This window comes from Anolis carolinensis, chromosome 1 (genome assembly GCF_035594765.1).
Source record: "Anolis carolinensis isolate JA03-04 chromosome 1, rAnoCar3.1.pri, whole genome shotgun sequence".
Lineage (NCBI taxonomy): Eukaryota > Metazoa > Chordata > Lepidosauria > Squamata > Dactyloidae > Anolis > Anolis carolinensis.
Window position 1 is genome coordinate 367908037 of NC_085841.1, and position 16638 is coordinate 367924674.

Genomic DNA, 16638 nt, shown 5'->3' on the forward strand with positions numbered 1-16638 from the left:
CCATTAGAACTTCCTCCGGAGCCTGCCTCCCTCCCTCGAGGCACATTCCCCGTGGCCTAAGGTTTAAAAGTTGTGCAAAGGGCACCTCTCCAGTTGGGCCTTCCCCTCCTCACCCCTGGAGGGGCTCCTCCATGCATGGTGGGCCAAAATCACCTCCCTCCTTGCCAAGCCCCTGACTTGGATAATACCCCCCCCCCCCCAAATTATCCGTTAGATTTGGTTATCCAACATTGGCCCGCTCCTTTATGTCAGATAACCGAAACTCTATATGTAAAACTCTACTATATATGTAAAACTCTATTTTTTAAGGGAAGGGCGTGGCTGTATTTCATTCTCACTTGTTGCCCTTGGCAAACTACCAAATCTCTTGTTTCTGTAACAATAAGTTCTTCCTATAATAATGTCACAATTACAGCCCCTGGGTGGCTTTGTCATGTCCAGATATCAGGGTCATCCCTCCCTTGACCTTGGCAAGGGAGCAACCAGGCTTTGTTCGGAAGCTTCAATTAGTCCAACGGGAGGGAGGCTGCCAGGTTAATAACTGGAGCAGAGTTCAGGGAGTGTACTACTCCTCTGTTACACCAGCTCCACTGGCTGCCGATTAGCTACTGAGCACAATTCAAGGTGCTGGCTTTAGCCTATAAAGCTCTAAACGGTTCCGGCCCAGCTTATCTGTCCGAACGTGTCTCCCGCTACGACCCACCTCGAAGCTTAAGATCGTCGGATGAGGCCCTGCTCAGGGTCCCGTCAGCCTCACAGGTGCGGCTGGCAGGGACGAGAGACCGGGCCTTTTCAGTAGTGGCTCCCCGCCTATGGAACGCCCTCCCCATTGAAGTCAGGCAGGCTCCCTCCCTCCTACCCTTCCGTAGGAAAGTTAAAACTTGGTTATGGAGCCAGGCTTTTGAATAAAAATTGGCAGCGTTAATTATTATCATGTATGCTGGAACTCAATCAACACCCAGTTTTTTGAACTGAACACGCCTATCTGTATTTTATAATGTGTTTTATGAATACTGATGTAAGTTAATAATAATTTTTAACTGATTTATATTGCACTGTATAATTTTTATATGTGTGTTTTTTGTAAGATGCCCTGAATCCCCTGTTGGGTGAGAAGGGCGGGATATAAATATTGTAATAAGTAAATTTGTTTGCTACGCTTAGATAATGCCTTAGAAGTCAATGCCAAAGGGAACACAGATCACAGATGAACTGGATGACTTAATGATTAACACAATGTTTTCAGATCAGTCCAAAGGCCATGCTTTGCAGATATTGAATGGCAAGCAGCATAGCACAGTGTCTCACTGTCACCTTCCTCCTTGGGCCTGGAGACCGTCTTACTGCTCACTTCAGGTTTTGGGATGGAGCCCTTGGGGACATCCACCGTTCTGCTGGTCATCTGCATCTCCTGCCTCCTCCTTTCCGCCTTCTGGAAGAGCCAGGCCAACAAGAGGAAAATGCCCCCTGGACCGACACCATTGCCCATCATTGGGAATGCTCTGCAGCTCAAGACCAACCACTTGGACCTGACTCTTTGCAAGGCAAGTGCAAGGGCCCCCATCTCCTCAAGAGAGCTTAATGACAGGCAAGGTGGCTATTCTGTCGAGACGACTTGGATTGTGCCTGGGGTTGGACCTGATGGCCCTTGGGGTCTCTTCCAGTTCTATGATTCTATGATGTGCCTCTTTGCTTAATCTCTTTCTCTGCAGCTCAGCAAGAGCTATGGCCCCATCTTCACCCTTTATTTTGGACCGAGGCCTGTTGTGGTGCTCCATGGCTACGGGGCAGTGAAGGAAGCCCTGATCGAACGGGCTGATGAGTTTGCAGCCCGAGGGAGAATGCCATCGATGGAGAAATACTTTCAGGGCAAAGGTACTTTACAGTGTTTGTGTGCTTGCCTGAGGGTGCAGGTAAGAGGCCCGGAGCTATGATCATTTTTCCTTTCTGTTATGTTACCAAACCAACCTGTGGCAAAGGGGATTCCACTGGCAGATCCAGCCAGGATCCTGAAAGAGCTGATCTCATTTGGAAACACAGCCTGAGAGGTTGTTGGACTTACACTAGAATAACAACAACAACAACAACAACAACAACAACAACAACAACAACAGTGGTGTTCGGCACACTGGGTGCAGTTCATAAAGGCATTGGCCTGCACTTTAAAACAATTGGCGCTGCAAGGAAATAGTATCAGAGGAAACTCACAAATCCAGGCAAGGAGAAAGAGGAGCAAGAAATGCATCTGAGCTGAAGCCAAGAGTTTGGGGCAAGATCAAAGGGGAGCAATAATAGGAATGACGGTGATGATGATGATGATGATGCCCCATTTTTTTTTCTTTGATTGAGGAACATTTGTGATGCTCCTCACCCCTGCATTACAGGAAAATCATGATTTTGGAAATCCCCACCAAAGTTGCCATGTAGGGCAAATGTGATTGTTATAGGGAGAGTAATGCTAACCCTGTTATCCCTTGGGAGAGGGAAGGAGAGGGAGCAAGGAGGGGAAAGCCTGGCTCAAACAAAGCCCCTTGCCTGCCTCCCTCCCTCCTTCCTCTTGCAGTGCTGCCAATTTGACAGTCCACCTTCATCCCGTGCCAACCCTGCAGCCAAAGCACACCAGGCAAAAAGGATCCACGCAAACCCTGATCTCCACCCAGGAGGCCATCAAAGGGGCTCCCTCGCCCACAGCAGTCCCAGCTTGGAGGTGTTGGGTGTGAATTATTTTGCTGTCATTTCCTTTCTAATCCTACTTCTTGGATGTGGAACATAACCAGTGTTCATATCATTGACGCTTGAGGTCTTTCCTGTGTCCTGTAATTTCCTTAATCTTAATCTGAGATTCAGTTTTTGTGAGGATTGTTATCTGACTCAGTACTCGGTTAGTACTTGAATGGGAGACTGAGGGCCAGACCAAATCATCTTGGGGCCTCCGAGCTGGACATGCCTCACTTCTGCTTTAACATTTGAACAGGATGTCTGTTGATTTGATGAGATCCTGAAATAATAGAGTTGGAAGAAACCATATGGCCATCCAGTCCAACCCCCTGCCATGCGGCCAAAGCACAAAGTACCCCTGACAGATGGCCATCCAGCCTCTGTTTAAAAGCTTCCAAGGAAAGAACTTCCACCACACGCTGAGGAAGAGTTTTACACTGCTGAGCATCTCTTCTTGCAGTCAGGAAGTTCTTTCTAATGTTAAGGTGGAATCTTCTTTTCTGTAGTTTGAACCCATTGCTCCATTGAGTTCTAGTCTCCAGGGCAGCATATATGGTCCTTACATGGTCCAGGGCCGATGTACCTGAGGGACCGCCTCACCCCCTACAAACCCCAGAGATCCCTCCGTTCTGAGGACCAAGACCTACTGGAAGTCCCCAGTTTTAAGGCCTTGCGTCTAACAGCAACTAGACGCAGAGCCTTTTCAGTAGTGGCCCCATCTCTCTGGAACACCTTCCCACCTGAAGTTCGTGCCTTGCGGGACTTGTTGGCCTTCCGCAGGGCATGTAAGGCACACCTGTTTCGGCAGGCTTTTGAGTTCTGTTGCTGATGTTTTAAAAGGTGCTTTTAGGATGTTTTTAAGATGTTTTTTTTTAAAGATGTTTTTAAAATGTTTTTAAAATTGTTGATTTTAGCCGGTTCTTGTAAGCCGCTCCGAGCCCTAGGGGAGTGGCGGCATATAAGTTTGAAAAATAAATAAATAAATAAATAAATTTCTTCTTGATAATACATGAATGCAAAATGTTCTTCTTTTCTTCTCTTTGCTTCCCAGGGATCATATTCAGCAATGGAGAGACGTGGAAGCAGCTCCGGCGCTTTGCCTTGACCACCCTCCGTAACTTTGGGATGGGGAAGAAGAGCATCGAGGAGAGGATCCAAGAAGAAGCCCAGTATCTCCTGGAGCAGCTACAGGGCACAAAAGGTGGGGGCCTTTGGTCAACCACCATCCTTTTGGTGCAGCATCAACCACTTATGTGCTTGTATTACACCAAAGACAGAGTCTTGAAACTGAGACACTTGCTTACAAAGAGTCTTGGACTCTTTGGACTATTTGTGAGCGCCAGGATCTGGCCTCCTCTTCAGGATCTTATCCAGTTCCTAGAACTTCCCACCAAGGCCTTCGAGGATCTATGGCAGGGGAAAGACTAAACCAGCAAACGGGAAGACCATCTTGTGGGTCAGATGTGGTGCAGGCCTGATCTAGGGCATGATGTTATCTGGGAGCTTTAGGTCATTTCTGCCAAGGGCCCCTCTCTTAGAACTGAAGGCATGTAGCCATGTCAAGGAGCCAGTGGCTCAATGGGTTAAACCCTTGTGAACTGCTGACCTGAAGGTTGGATTGCTGATCTGAAGGTTGCCAGTTTGAATCCGCGAGACGGGGTGAGCTTCCATCTGTCAACTCTAGCTTGCAAAGACATGAGAGAAGCTGCCCGGTAGCACATCTGGGCCTCTCTTGGGCAGCGTCTCTGTATAGGGCCAATTCTCTCACACCAGAAGTGACTTGCAAGTCATTTCTGGCATGTTAAAAAAAATCTAGCCATGTCTGGCATTCCTACACCAAATTCATTAACTGGAAAAGAAGAGAGGGGATTTCCATTTCTAGAAATTGAGTCTGGTCTAGTGGTTTGAGCATTGGACTGACTCTAGAGACAAGATTCAAATACCTTCCTCAAAGCAACCTGCTCGTATTACTCACAGTGAAGAGGGTGGGAGGTGGGTCACCTGTTCCATTTTGATTTCCATTTCCTTGCCCAAGAAGACCTTCAGAGGGTGATCGTCCCCTGTTCCTACTTGCGTAGAGGGGAGTCTAATTTATCCCAAGGGAGCTCTTATCTCTCCACCTGCAATCTTGGACCAGGGATGGTTGGGGCCTTTTTTATTGCGGGAGATGCCTGAATCACCAACAGAAGGGATGGAATGCTTTCATTTGCTGCAGACAACTTGCTACAACATGGATTGGCCGCTAAGGCAGCTATCACAGTGTAATGCCTTCCCTGGATATGAGACAAAGTCTAGGTGAGGCCTAAGAGTGCAGACAGGCCAAGCTCAGAGCACCAAGCCTTGTTGCCTCTTGTCCTTCCAGAGGAGCCCTTCGACCCCACTTTCCTGCTCAACTGTGCTACTTCCAACATCATCTGCTCTGTTGTCTTTGCAAAGCACTATGACTATGATGATAAGAAGTTTCTCGCCATCATGGCCTTAATGCATGAAAACTTTGAGATCCTCAACTCCCCTTGGGGCCAGGTAGGTCCTTTGACTTTTAGTTGCAAATACATCCCTGTGGTGTGCAGAAATTAGCTTTTTATGGTATCTCAAGGTGTACATCTCCACCGAAGAACTGTACTATGTGCACACATGTCCAGGGTAAAAGACGTTCCGATAACCTCCTCGACCCCAAACTCTGGATATACAGCTTTGCCAAAGGCTAAGAAAACACAATAAGAAGTCATTCTTCTATTCAAACATGTAGGGCACCAAACAAGTCAAAGGACTTCTGAGGATGGCTGATCCATAACACAAAAGACAGGAATATTAAAAGTGGGGAAAGCACCTGATATCTGGAGCAAAGCAGATGTCATAGTTATCCTGAAACCACAGAAAGACCCAAGGAGCATATAAGACCCAAGGTTTTTGTAGGCCAATTAGCCTATTAAATCAGGACTATAAAATATTTGTGAAAATCTTAGAAAATAGATTAGTAAAGATATTACCTAAATTAGTAAAAACAGATCAATATGGACTTGTCAAAGGCAATATTGAGCATCTAATTAGAAATATACTGCACATAAACAAAGCTTTCCTAAAATTAGACATACATAAGGCGTTTGACTCAAAAAACCATGAGTTCCTATGGGAAGTTGTGAAGAAATTCAGAGTAGGAGATTTACATTTTTTTTTGTTAATTAAATTTTTATTGGTGGGAGATTTACATTTTAATGCAACTAAGAGTTGTACATTAAAGGAACAACCACAGTTAGAATAAATGAAGGGACATCAGGGGAATTTCCAATCCAAGGAGGAGTAAATCAAGGGTGTCCTCTGTCACCATTGCTCTTTGTGTTCGATATAAAGGTGTTAGTAGATAGAATAAGAAATAGTATAAGAATACAGGGATGTAAATTTGGTTGAGTAGAACAGATTAAACTGAATATTTTTACTGATGACCTCTTGGTAATATTAACTAACCCTTTAGAAGGAATAAGAGAATTAAATATTACACTATTGTGTTGGAAGCAAATCAAGAATACAGCTGTAACCTGGCATTATGCTAGATTTCCTTTGACCAGACCCTGGCCACTTGGGGTGCCTCTGGTGTCGCTGTGAGAAGGTCCTCCATTGTGGGGGTAAACATAAATAAATTGGAAATTGTGTATTTTGAAGTAAATAGATTAGAAAAATATAAATGGATAAAATAGTGGGAATAGGTATGGGTAAACAAAATAAAATACTTGGGAGTGATAATACAAAAAAACACAGAAAAGATTATGGAAAATAACTATAAAGAGGTGTGGAAGAAAGTCCTTAAGATCATAAAAGGATGGGAGCGGGATAATCTAAGTATTTTAAGTAAAATAAAAGCTGCCAAAATGTTCTTAATCCCAAAACTAATGCACTTTATTTATTTATTTATTTGAGATATTTCCATATCTATATCGCCTTTCTCCAAGGACTCAAGGTGGTTTATGACCATGGTTAAAACATCTATATATATAAAATGATAAAGTTGTTTGCGCAGTGACTATAACAACAAAACTAAACATCCCAGAAATACGAAATTTGGCAACACAATGCAAAAGCCTTGCCTCCCAGTTGTAAGAACACAACCACACCACAAAACCACAATCCAGACCCACAAAACTCACAACAACGCATCATGCGATAACAACACAACTAAATGCCCCAGAAATACAAAACTTGGCAACACAATGCAAAAGCCTTGCCTCCCAGTTGTAACAACACAACCACACCACAAAACCACACAGGACCCACAAAACTCACAACAACGCATCGGGACTATAACAACACAACTAAACGCCCCAGAAATACGAAACTTGGCAACACAATGCAAAAGCCTTCCCTCCAGGTTGTAACAACACAACCACACCACAAAACCACAATCCAGACCCATAAAACTCACAACAACGCATCGTGACTATAACAACACAACTAAACGCCCCAGAAATACGAAACTTGGCACACAACTAAACGCCCCAGAAATACAAAACTTGACAACACAAAAGCCTTTTCTCCCGGTTGTAACAATACAACTACACCACAAAACCACAATCCGGACCCACAAAACTCACAACAACGCATCGTGACTATAACACAACTAAACGCCCCAGAAATACATATTTAGATAATACAATGCAAAAGCCTTGCCTCCCAGTTGTAAGAACACAACCACACCACAAAACCACAATCCGGACCCACAAAACTCACAACAACGCATTGTGACTATAACAAATACAAAATTTGACAACACAACTCATCCACCTCCCCAATCCCTACATTTACACTTGGCCTCCAAAACAAACAATTACAATAATAACAATGACAACAACAACAACAATAAGAATCAACACCATCACAGGCAAGAAACAGCCAGGCACTGAGGCTGAGAGGCCAGTCAGTGCTACACTGGGCCTCCAAAGAACAATACAGTAGCATCTAACTTATCCAACCTTCATGACCACAACAACAACAATAATAATAAACACCTACACAGGCAAAACAAAAAAAAAGACTATTGTACCACAATAAAAATATAAACCGCATTCAGCAGAATCAGACATTACAACTAACAACAAACCAAAGACAACAGGGATCTCAAGCAATTATCAATCAACACAAAAATTGAAGAAGGTAACAGACTTCAAATACTACTACTAATGTGAGTATAAAGAAGGTGGAGGTCACAGCATAAATACAACCTAATATAGACTGACCAACACCACCAGACTAAGCCACAGCAACGCGTGGCCGGGCACAGCTAGTAACAATATAAAATAACACATTAACTTAATCCCAAGTCGCTCCATGTCAGACATAAAGTTATCAAAATGAATTAAACTTTCTAAACTACCCAGGGAGGTAAAATGTGATTATAAAGTGCGGGTCCTAGGCTTCTGTCACCATTACGTAAAAGCTATTCCACACGGGAAAGTTTTCAAGTTTTTCCTAAAGGCCAAGAGGGTGGGGGCTGCTCTTACCGCTTCTGGCAAAGCCTTCCAAGGTTTTGTTGCCACACCCGAGAATGTGCCATCTCTAGCCAATTTTAAGTGATGGCCTTCCCTGAGCTGAGTGGAGAGGAGCATACTACATCTTAATAATCTACCCTGCTTGTATGGTAGGACATGTCTCAAGTATCCTGGACCAAAACCATGTAGGGCTTTATAGGTTAAAACTAGCACTTTAAATTGGGCCCAGAAGGCAATTGGGAGCCAATGGATCTGTCTCAGTAGTGGAGTGGTGTGCTCCCTGGAGTTAGCTCCAATGCGCAGTCTAGCTGCTGTACGCTGGAGCAATTGCAGTTTCCAGACACTTTTTAAGGGTAATCCCCCATAGAGCGCATTGCAGTAGTCCAAATGGGATGTAACCAGTGTGTGTACTACCATGGCCAAGTTAGATTTCTCCAGAAATTGGCACAGCTGACACACAAGTTTGAATTATGCAAAGGCAGCCCTGGTCATCGTGACCACCTGGACTTCCAGATTTAAGGCGGAGTCCAGGATCACTCCCAAACTGCGAACCTGCACTTTCAGGGGGAGTGTGACCTCGTACCACTCAAGTTGTAACCCTGTCTCCAGATCGAGGCCTACAGTACTTCAGTTTTGTCTGGATTAAGCTTCAATTGGTTTGCCCTCATCCAGTCCATACCATATTGAGGCAACGGTTCAGGTGTAGAACCGTCCTCCAGGTCCTCCCATTAGAAATCAAAGACAAATTAACACTTTTAGAGAGTGGATCTTGTGTCAAAAGAAATTTACAATCCCCCCAAAAAAGTATTCTATACTTTTCAGGTGGGGTACCAAACCTGGAATTTATTTATTTTATTTATTTACAGCATTTATATTCCGCCCTTCTCACCCCGAAGGGGACTCAGGGCGGATCACATTACACATATAGTCAAACATTCAATGCCTTTTAACATAGAACAAAGACAAACAAACATAGGCTCCGAGCGGGCCTCGAACTCATGACCTCCTGGTCAGAGTGATTGATTGCAGTTAATTGCAGCTGGCATGCTCTCCCGCCTGTTCATGTTGCTCTCCAGCCTGCGCCACAGCAAAATTATATTACAAACATGTAATGAGAAGAATTAACTTTGGAAAGAAGGTGACTAGATAACATAGAAATATTTTCATATCTAGAATGTATACATCCAACAGATGTTAATTATTCACAGATTGTGATACTATGTACTCAATTAAAAAAAATATATTTTTAAAAATCTCCACCGAAGAATTGAAGCAATTTGACACTACTTTAGTTTCCCTGGCCCAATTCTATGGAATCCTGGGAGGTGTCGTTTGGTGAGGCACCAGCGTTTCTTTGGCAGAAAAGGCTAAACTAGAACTCCCGGGACCCCATAGCATTGAGCCATTGTGGTGAAAGGGGTGCCAAGCTGCATTCATCCTGCAGTGGAGGTGCACCCTAGGGCTTGGTCTCCGTCCCTCCAGTTCTCATGTTCTAGAGCTGTAGAAGGACACCTGGATGTCCTTGGGATGTGGTCAATGTCCATCTCAATCTCTTCCTTCCGCCTTCCCTCCAGCTGGCCAACCTTTTCCCTTCCTTCATGGACCTCATCCCTGGGCCTCATCACAGAGTGGGGACAAACTTCAAAAAAGCCAAAGTGTTTGTTATGGAGGAAATGGAGGCCCACAGGGAGACCCTGGACCCCAGCTCCCCTCGGGACTTCATTGACTGCTTCTATATCAAAATGGACCAGGTAAGACTTAGACTATCTCATAGACCAGTGGTTCTCAACCTGTGGGGCCCCACTTGTTTTGGCCTACAACTCCCAGACATCCCAGCCAGTTTACCAGCTGTTAGGATTTCTGGGAGTTGAAGGCCAAAACAGCTGGGGACACACAGGTTGAGAACCACTGTTGTAGACCCTGTAATGCAGGAGTACTCTGGATTACCCAGGAGGATGGCCTGCATCTGATTGAACTCTTAAGACCTGTGGATCAATTCCAGTCCTCCGTGTCCTTTTATGTGGCCCTCACCCAGGTGCGGGATTCTGACTCCTGTGTTCCTCTTCATTAATCATCATGACAAGAGCTGGATGGGAGTTGGGATGCAGAAACATCTGGAAGGCTGCATTGGTTCTATTTGGTCAGGAGAGTGGTGGCTACATTTAGATACAAGGCTTGTGGATATAATATGATATGACTTTAAAATGTCCTTTAACCTCTCTCCAACCTCAGAGCCAAGAGTTGTTGGGCTGCCATGCCTATTATCTGCAGTCCGCATGGCGGATCATCAAAAAGAATGGGAATTGTTGTTCAACAACATCTGGGGAACCAAATTGTGTAAAATTGGTGGTCCACATTGTATTTCTAAAATGCCTCCCACTTTTCTTTCTCCGTCCAATTGTTTGCAATTCTGCAACAATTCAGGGATGCACCCGCCTTGAAAGATATTTCTAATCTTGCTTTAATTTTTGCTGTTTGTTGTATTTTACTATTGTTGTACATGCTTTAATGAAGTTACATTGATTCCATGGCTTCTGATTCATCTTCCTCCAGGAAAAGAACACTGAGGCATCTGAGTTCACCATTGAGAACTTGCTAATGTCTGCCATTAACTTGTTTGGGGCAGGGACTGAAACAACCAGCACCACGCTCAGATATGGGCTCTTGATCCTCCAGAAGTACCCAGAGATAGAAGGTAAAACCAATGGAGCTACAACAGGATTCCTCTAATGCAGTGGTTCTTAACCTGGGGTCCCCAGAGTTTTTTGGCCTACAACTCCCAGAAATCCCAGCCGGTTTACCAGCTGTTAGGATTTCTGGGAATTGAAGGCCAAAAATATCTGGGGACCCCAGGTTGAGAATCACTGCTCTAATGTTTCCTGCATGTTGGTTTCTTGACATTGAACCTCATCCATCCCCTGACAGAGAAAGTGCAAGAGGAGATTGACAGGGTGGTTGGCCGCTCACGAGCTCCTTGCATGTCTGACCGCGGGCAGATGCCCTACACGGATGCCGTCATCCATGAGATCCAGAGGTTCATCTCTCTCATCCCATTGAGTCTTCCCCATTCAGTGAACAAAGACACAGTGTTCAGAGGATACACCATCCCCAAGGCAAGTCCCCCTTTTCTATCCTCAAGACCATGCAGCCCAACCCCCTTCAACAGGAAAACACAACCAAAGCCCACACAGCCTTCAGGAGAATTCTTGGCTTCCAGAACTTTGGCCATTTTGACCAGCCTTCTTTGAACACCTTCCAGTTTGCCTCTATCCTTCTTGAATTGATTTGCCCAAAACAGGATTATTCCAGGTGAGATGCGGCCAAAGCAGAATAAAGGGGGACCATGACTTCCCTATATTCTGCTTGGTGCAGTCTAGAATAACATTGGTTTTTTAGCTGCTGCATCACACTATGGACTCCTGTTCAGCTGCTCAGCCCAGTAGCTCCTATAGAATCATAGAATCGTAGAGTTGGAAGAGACCTCACAGGCCACCCAGTCCAACCCCCTGCAAGAAGCAGGAAAATCTCATTCAAAGCACCCCCGACAGATGGCTATCCAGCCTCTGCTTAAAAGCCTCCAAAGAAGGAACCTCCTGGGTGTTTTTCACTCATAGTGCTGTCAAACCAGGAGTCTCTAGGTGTGCATTTTATTTTTTTATTTTGGAAGGGACCCACAAATCTCAGCCCCCCACCCCCCAATTGAATCACCCAGGATGCTGTGATGTGCAGGGTTCCTCATTGCCCTTATATAGGGGGTAGATTTAAGGATTGTGAGGTGTTTGCTCAGATGGCAAACCAATCATCTCCCTGGATCTGTTATTATCTGCAGGACACCACAGTGTTTCCTCTTTTGACCTCGGTGCTGCATGATGACAAGGAGTTTCCCAACCCCAGAGAGTTTGACCCACAACATTTCCTGAACAAGGATGGGACCTTCAGGAAGAGCGACTACTTCGTGCCCTTTTCTGCAGGTAAAAAGGCACTGCAAGTCTTGGGTAAGTTTTGGGGGTCTATTTGGTCAAGGACAAGCAGTGCCATCTCCATCTAAGCTAAAGCTAAAGACCTCATAAAACTGTAACTGCCAGGATCCCATTACATTGAGCACTTCTTTTAATCAGCGGAGGCATGGGACAAAAATGTCTGGCATTTTCCTGCTTGCAGTTGTTTTATTAACAGTAGGAAGAACTGGAGAGAGGTATAGTATAAAGGACAAAAAGGTGGCACCTTTGGCAACCTCTCAGTGGTATAGCTCCAAATAAATAAATATGTGAAAGGATGCCATAAGGAGGAGGGTGCAGGCCTGTTTTCTGCTGCCCTGGAGACTAGGACTCAATGGAGACATGGGTCCAAATGGCAGGGAAGGAGATTCCACCTGAACATTTTTAGGAAGGACTTCCTGACTGTAAGGAGTGCTGTTCAGCAGTGGAACTCTCTGCCTGGGAGTCTGGTGGAAGCTCCTTTCTTGGAGACTTTTAAACAGAGGCTTGATGGTCATACGTCGGAAGTGCTTTGATGGTGCTTTTTCTGCATGTCAGGGAATGGCCCATGCTATCTCTTCCAACTCTCTTATTCTGTGATTCTGTGAAATGTGGTGGAATTTCCTTCTCTGGAGGTTTTTTAGCAAAGGCTGGATGGCCATTAGAACTATGCATCTTTCCCATTAGTCTTTGTAAGTTGGAACAAACCTGTTAAATTTGTACTTACGAGGTGATATCTGACATGGGTGCCAAACATAAGAATCAAAACATACCCAATACGTTTTCATTTGCATTTTGTAAACCTTGGAAGTCTCCCAAAGTTGGTTTCATGCTCAGCGAAAGGAAGCAAAACAAAGCCAAAAAGGCTGCCTTTCCTCTTTAAATTAATGGCCTCTTGCTATGAGGAGAGGGAAGCAGCAAGGAGAAAGCAGAGTTTGCTGGGAAAGAAAGCACAGAACTCTGGGAAATGTAGTTTGGGAAGGCAAGGAGCCCTATGGCAGAGAATGCAAAAGGCCTTGCCCTGAACTACATTTCCCAGAATTCTGCTCAGCATCAGGAAGCCCCTCCTCTCCTGAAGAGGCGTGTTCCTCTGTCGCACCAGCAGCCAGAGTTCCAATGAATGGTCAAATCTGCAAGGAATCGGGCTGACTGATACTTCTAGTAAGTAATTATATATATACACACACATACATATTGCTGTGTCATACTCTAATTTTTGTTAATAATAATAATAATAATAAATTTAAATCAGTGCTGGGCTGGGAAGAAATCCCTAAATTGATGGTCCTTGGGAGTCCCTTCCAACGCAATAGTTGAAGAATATTAATTAGTTTAGAGGCTGGGTGGCCATCTGTCAGGAGAGTTTTGATGGTGCCCTTCTGCCTGGAAGAAGGAGTTGAACTACATGGCCCTTGGGGGTCCCCTCCAACTCTAGGATTGCCTGAAAATGTAGAATTGGTTGATACTGGTTTCTATTGGTTAATAATTGAGAGACATTCAGTGAGATACCTGTTGTGGCTTAAAAAAACCTTTTTATCAAAACCTACAAGAATTCCCTAAAATCAGTAGGCGTGTGAATATTTCTGAAAGTTGGGGAAAATGATCCTCTGTTATCTTGTGTCATTGTATACAAAATGCAAGGAAATAGCTCTTGTAGATTTTTTAAAAAATGTTGTTTATACAAACTTTGAAAATTCCCCAAAATCTGTGGATAAGTGAAAATTCTTAAACTTGATGGGGTAACAGTGGTGAATGTGTTCTACCATTGTATCAAGTGTCGCCCCACTAGATGTAAAGATGAGGGAGAATGGAGCCCATTAAGTTTCCCCATTTAATAATAATAATTCCTTTATTTTTATCTCCCATCACCATCTCCCCGAAGAGACATGGGGAGGCTTACAAGTAGGACCAAGCCCAACACAACAAAGTTTACAATCTAAAAACACATTTTTAAAAATACACATATAGCAATCTAATTAGACAATTAAAAACAGCAGAATATAATGAATCAAAGCAAAAAATAACCAGTAACCAGGAATGTAGTGGGCAAGATCAGAAATTAGAGAGCACTGGGAATGGGCTTGTGCAAAAAGCATATTATAGGGCCAGGGCTGGGGGTAAAGTGCGGAGTTCAATCTAGTGATCAGTTTGGGTTGGGCATTCATGGACAGGGCCTAACCATTCTCAAATGCACTTTGAAACATCCAAGGTTTAAGGTCCCCGTGGAAGGTGGACAGAGTGGGTGCTAGCCTAGTTCCAGAGCAGGAGGACCACCACCAAGAAGGCCCTCTCTCTCGTCTCCACCAACCGAGTTTGCGACGGTGGCAGGAGCATGAGAAGGGCCTCCCCAGCAGATCTTATGGTCCTTGGCGGTTCATAGGGGAGAATGTGGTCACGAAGGTAGGCAGGACCTGAACTCTGTAGGGTTTCGTAGGTGATAACCTGCAATCAGAATCAGGACCTACAATAGAAGAATGGTTAGTCAAAATATTAGAAATAAAAAATATGGATAAATTAACCTTTCTGATAGCCAAACAACAAGGAAGACCGAGAAAGGAAACTGATTGAGACAATTAGAAAAGTATTTAAAATCCAAACAAATTAACTAAAAGGAAAAAAAAGAAGATTGAAAGAAGAAGGGAAAACTAAGCCACCTCTCCACGGCAAAAGATACTGAAGACAGAGAGGACTGATATAAAGTATTGAGAAAAGAATGTGGAACTGCATTAAGGACTTGTACAGAAGGAAAAGGAAAATGATATACAACCAATGGGAATGTCCTGGAAGTACCTCCCCCGTAACCTTATCCCAACCCTGAACCTTCCCTATATTCTACCCCCACCCCACCCACCCCACCCTTCCACCCTTGTTGGGCCTCATCCAGTCCATCACCGCAGCCAGGCACTGGTCCCGGATCCGGGGGGCTTCCTTGGAATTTGGTGGAGAAGAATAATAGAGTTGAGTGTCATCTGCGTAGAGATGACACTGAGCTCCAAAACTCCGGATGACCTCACCCAGCGGTTTCATGTAGATGTTGAAAAGTGTGGGAGATAGAATGGAACCTTGTGGGACCCCACAGGTCAATGGCCAGAGGTCCAAGCACGTGTCCCCCAGCTTCACCAACTGAGTGTGATCCTCCAGGATCTTGCGCAATTACTATAACAAGAAAGTAACAAAATTTCATAACTCTTGTTATAGTAACAACATTTTCACTAATAATACTTTAGAAACACTTTATAAACAAAACACTATGCCTCCTAATTTTTAAAAGACCTTTGAAACATTTTTTATCAATTGCACATGCCTAATATCATCTATTGGAATGCTTTTATTGCACTTTCCCAGATGGCAGAAGAGGGTTGGACTGGATAGCCCTTGGGATATTTTCCAACCCTAGGATTCTATTATTCTAGAACACAACTTCTCTTTTCTTCTCTATTTTTCCCTTCCTTTTTGGGTCTCCTTGCAGGGAAGCGGATTTGCGCAGGAGAAGGCCTGGCCCGCATGGAGCTCTTCTTGTTCTTGGCCTCCATCCTCCAGAACTTCAAGCTGAAGCCCCTCACAGACCCCCAGGACATCGACATCAAGCCCCACCTCAGCAGCATTGGCAACGTCCCCCCGCCCTATCGGCTCTGTGTTGTGCCCCGATGAAAGGTCTCCATTCACAGGAGGAACCAACTTCTGCTTCTGTTTTAAGAAATATGACAATTCAGTGTTGGGAGCGAAGAAGTTTCAAGACCTGTCTAAAGAGCAATGCGGGACATCTCTTGTTTTTCCCTCTGTTCCCTAAAGCTGTGTATCTCAAGGTGTTTTGCATTCTGTCTGAATGGAGATGTCTCGTCGTCCTCCTCCTTCCTCTTTCTCTTCCTCCTCCTCCTCCTCCTCTTCTTCTTCTTCTCCTTCTCTTTCTTTTCTTCTTCTTCCTCCTCCTCCTCCTCCTCCTTCCCAGAAGCCCTTGGTGCTTTATAACCTTTTGTTTGAGAAGGTAGCTCCATGAGGCTTCTCTGGCGCAAAATTCCTGGCACATAGATATAAGAATCAGCATTAGGGACTCTTGTATCAAAGCGAGGTTGCTTCCTTTTGCTTATCTGCTCCTTTACCTGAGATATATTACTTGCAACAATAAAGGAAAGTTTTATCCTTGTGTAATCTTGTCAGCATCGTGTGTACTTCCTCTCCTGTTTCCTTCCATAGGCTCACACATAGCACTGGCTATACTGCACTCTACTCTGCTAAAGGTACCAAATATTCCTGCATTCAGATCAAGCTGTGACTTTGGTCAATGTGGTTAAAGGCTGTGCTAAGGTGGCCTTGGCTGGCATTAATGCAAATCAGCTCCGTGCGTCATTGAGCTGACTCACCGGCAATTTGGGATAAAAGATCAGTGTAGATGTGCATCACTTTGGATGAATGTGTGGCGGTCAGGAGGAGCAGGACCTCAGGGAACACACACAGGCCTCCCC

The 16638-nt window shown here is 44.5% G+C and overlaps 1 protein-coding gene across 2 annotated transcripts; it reads left to right on the forward strand.

Moving 5' to 3' along the window:
- Nucleotides 1-1267: 1267 nt before the first annotated feature.
- Nucleotides 1268-16324, forward strand: LOC100561903 (cytochrome P450 2C18). 2 transcript variants are annotated; one of them, XM_008117021.3, is made up of 9 exons: nt 1268-1544; nt 1713-1875; nt 3770-3919; nt 5081-5241; nt 9773-9949; nt 10752-10893; nt 11124-11311; nt 12028-12193; nt 15645-16324. In XM_008117021.3, the coding sequence occupies exons 1-9, from the start codon at nt 1365-1367 to the stop codon at nt 15824-15826; spliced, it is 1509 nt and encodes a 502-aa protein (XP_008115228.2). In that variant the 5' UTR covers nt 1268-1364; the 3' UTR covers nt 15827-16324. The 2 variants fall into 2 exon arrangements, with proteins under 2 accessions (XP_008115228.2, XP_003224942.2); XM_003224894.4 differs by having other exon boundaries at nt 1269-1544; nt 12028-12169.
- The last annotated feature ends 314 nt before the right edge of the window (nt 16325-16638 follow it).

Coding starts and splice junctions, on each gene's coding strand:
- LOC100561903 (XM_008117021.3), top strand. CDS start 1,365: ATGGAGCCCTTGGGGACATCCACCGTTCTGCTGGTCATCTGCATCTCC. Junction 3,920..5,080: donor GCAGCTACAGGGCACAAAAG/GTGGGGGCCTTT, acceptor TTGTCCTTCCAG/AGGAGCCCTTCGACCCCACT. Junction 10,894..11,123: donor GAAGTACCCAGAGATAGAAG/GTAAAACCAATG, acceptor ATCCCCTGACAG/AGAAAGTGCAAGAGGAGATT.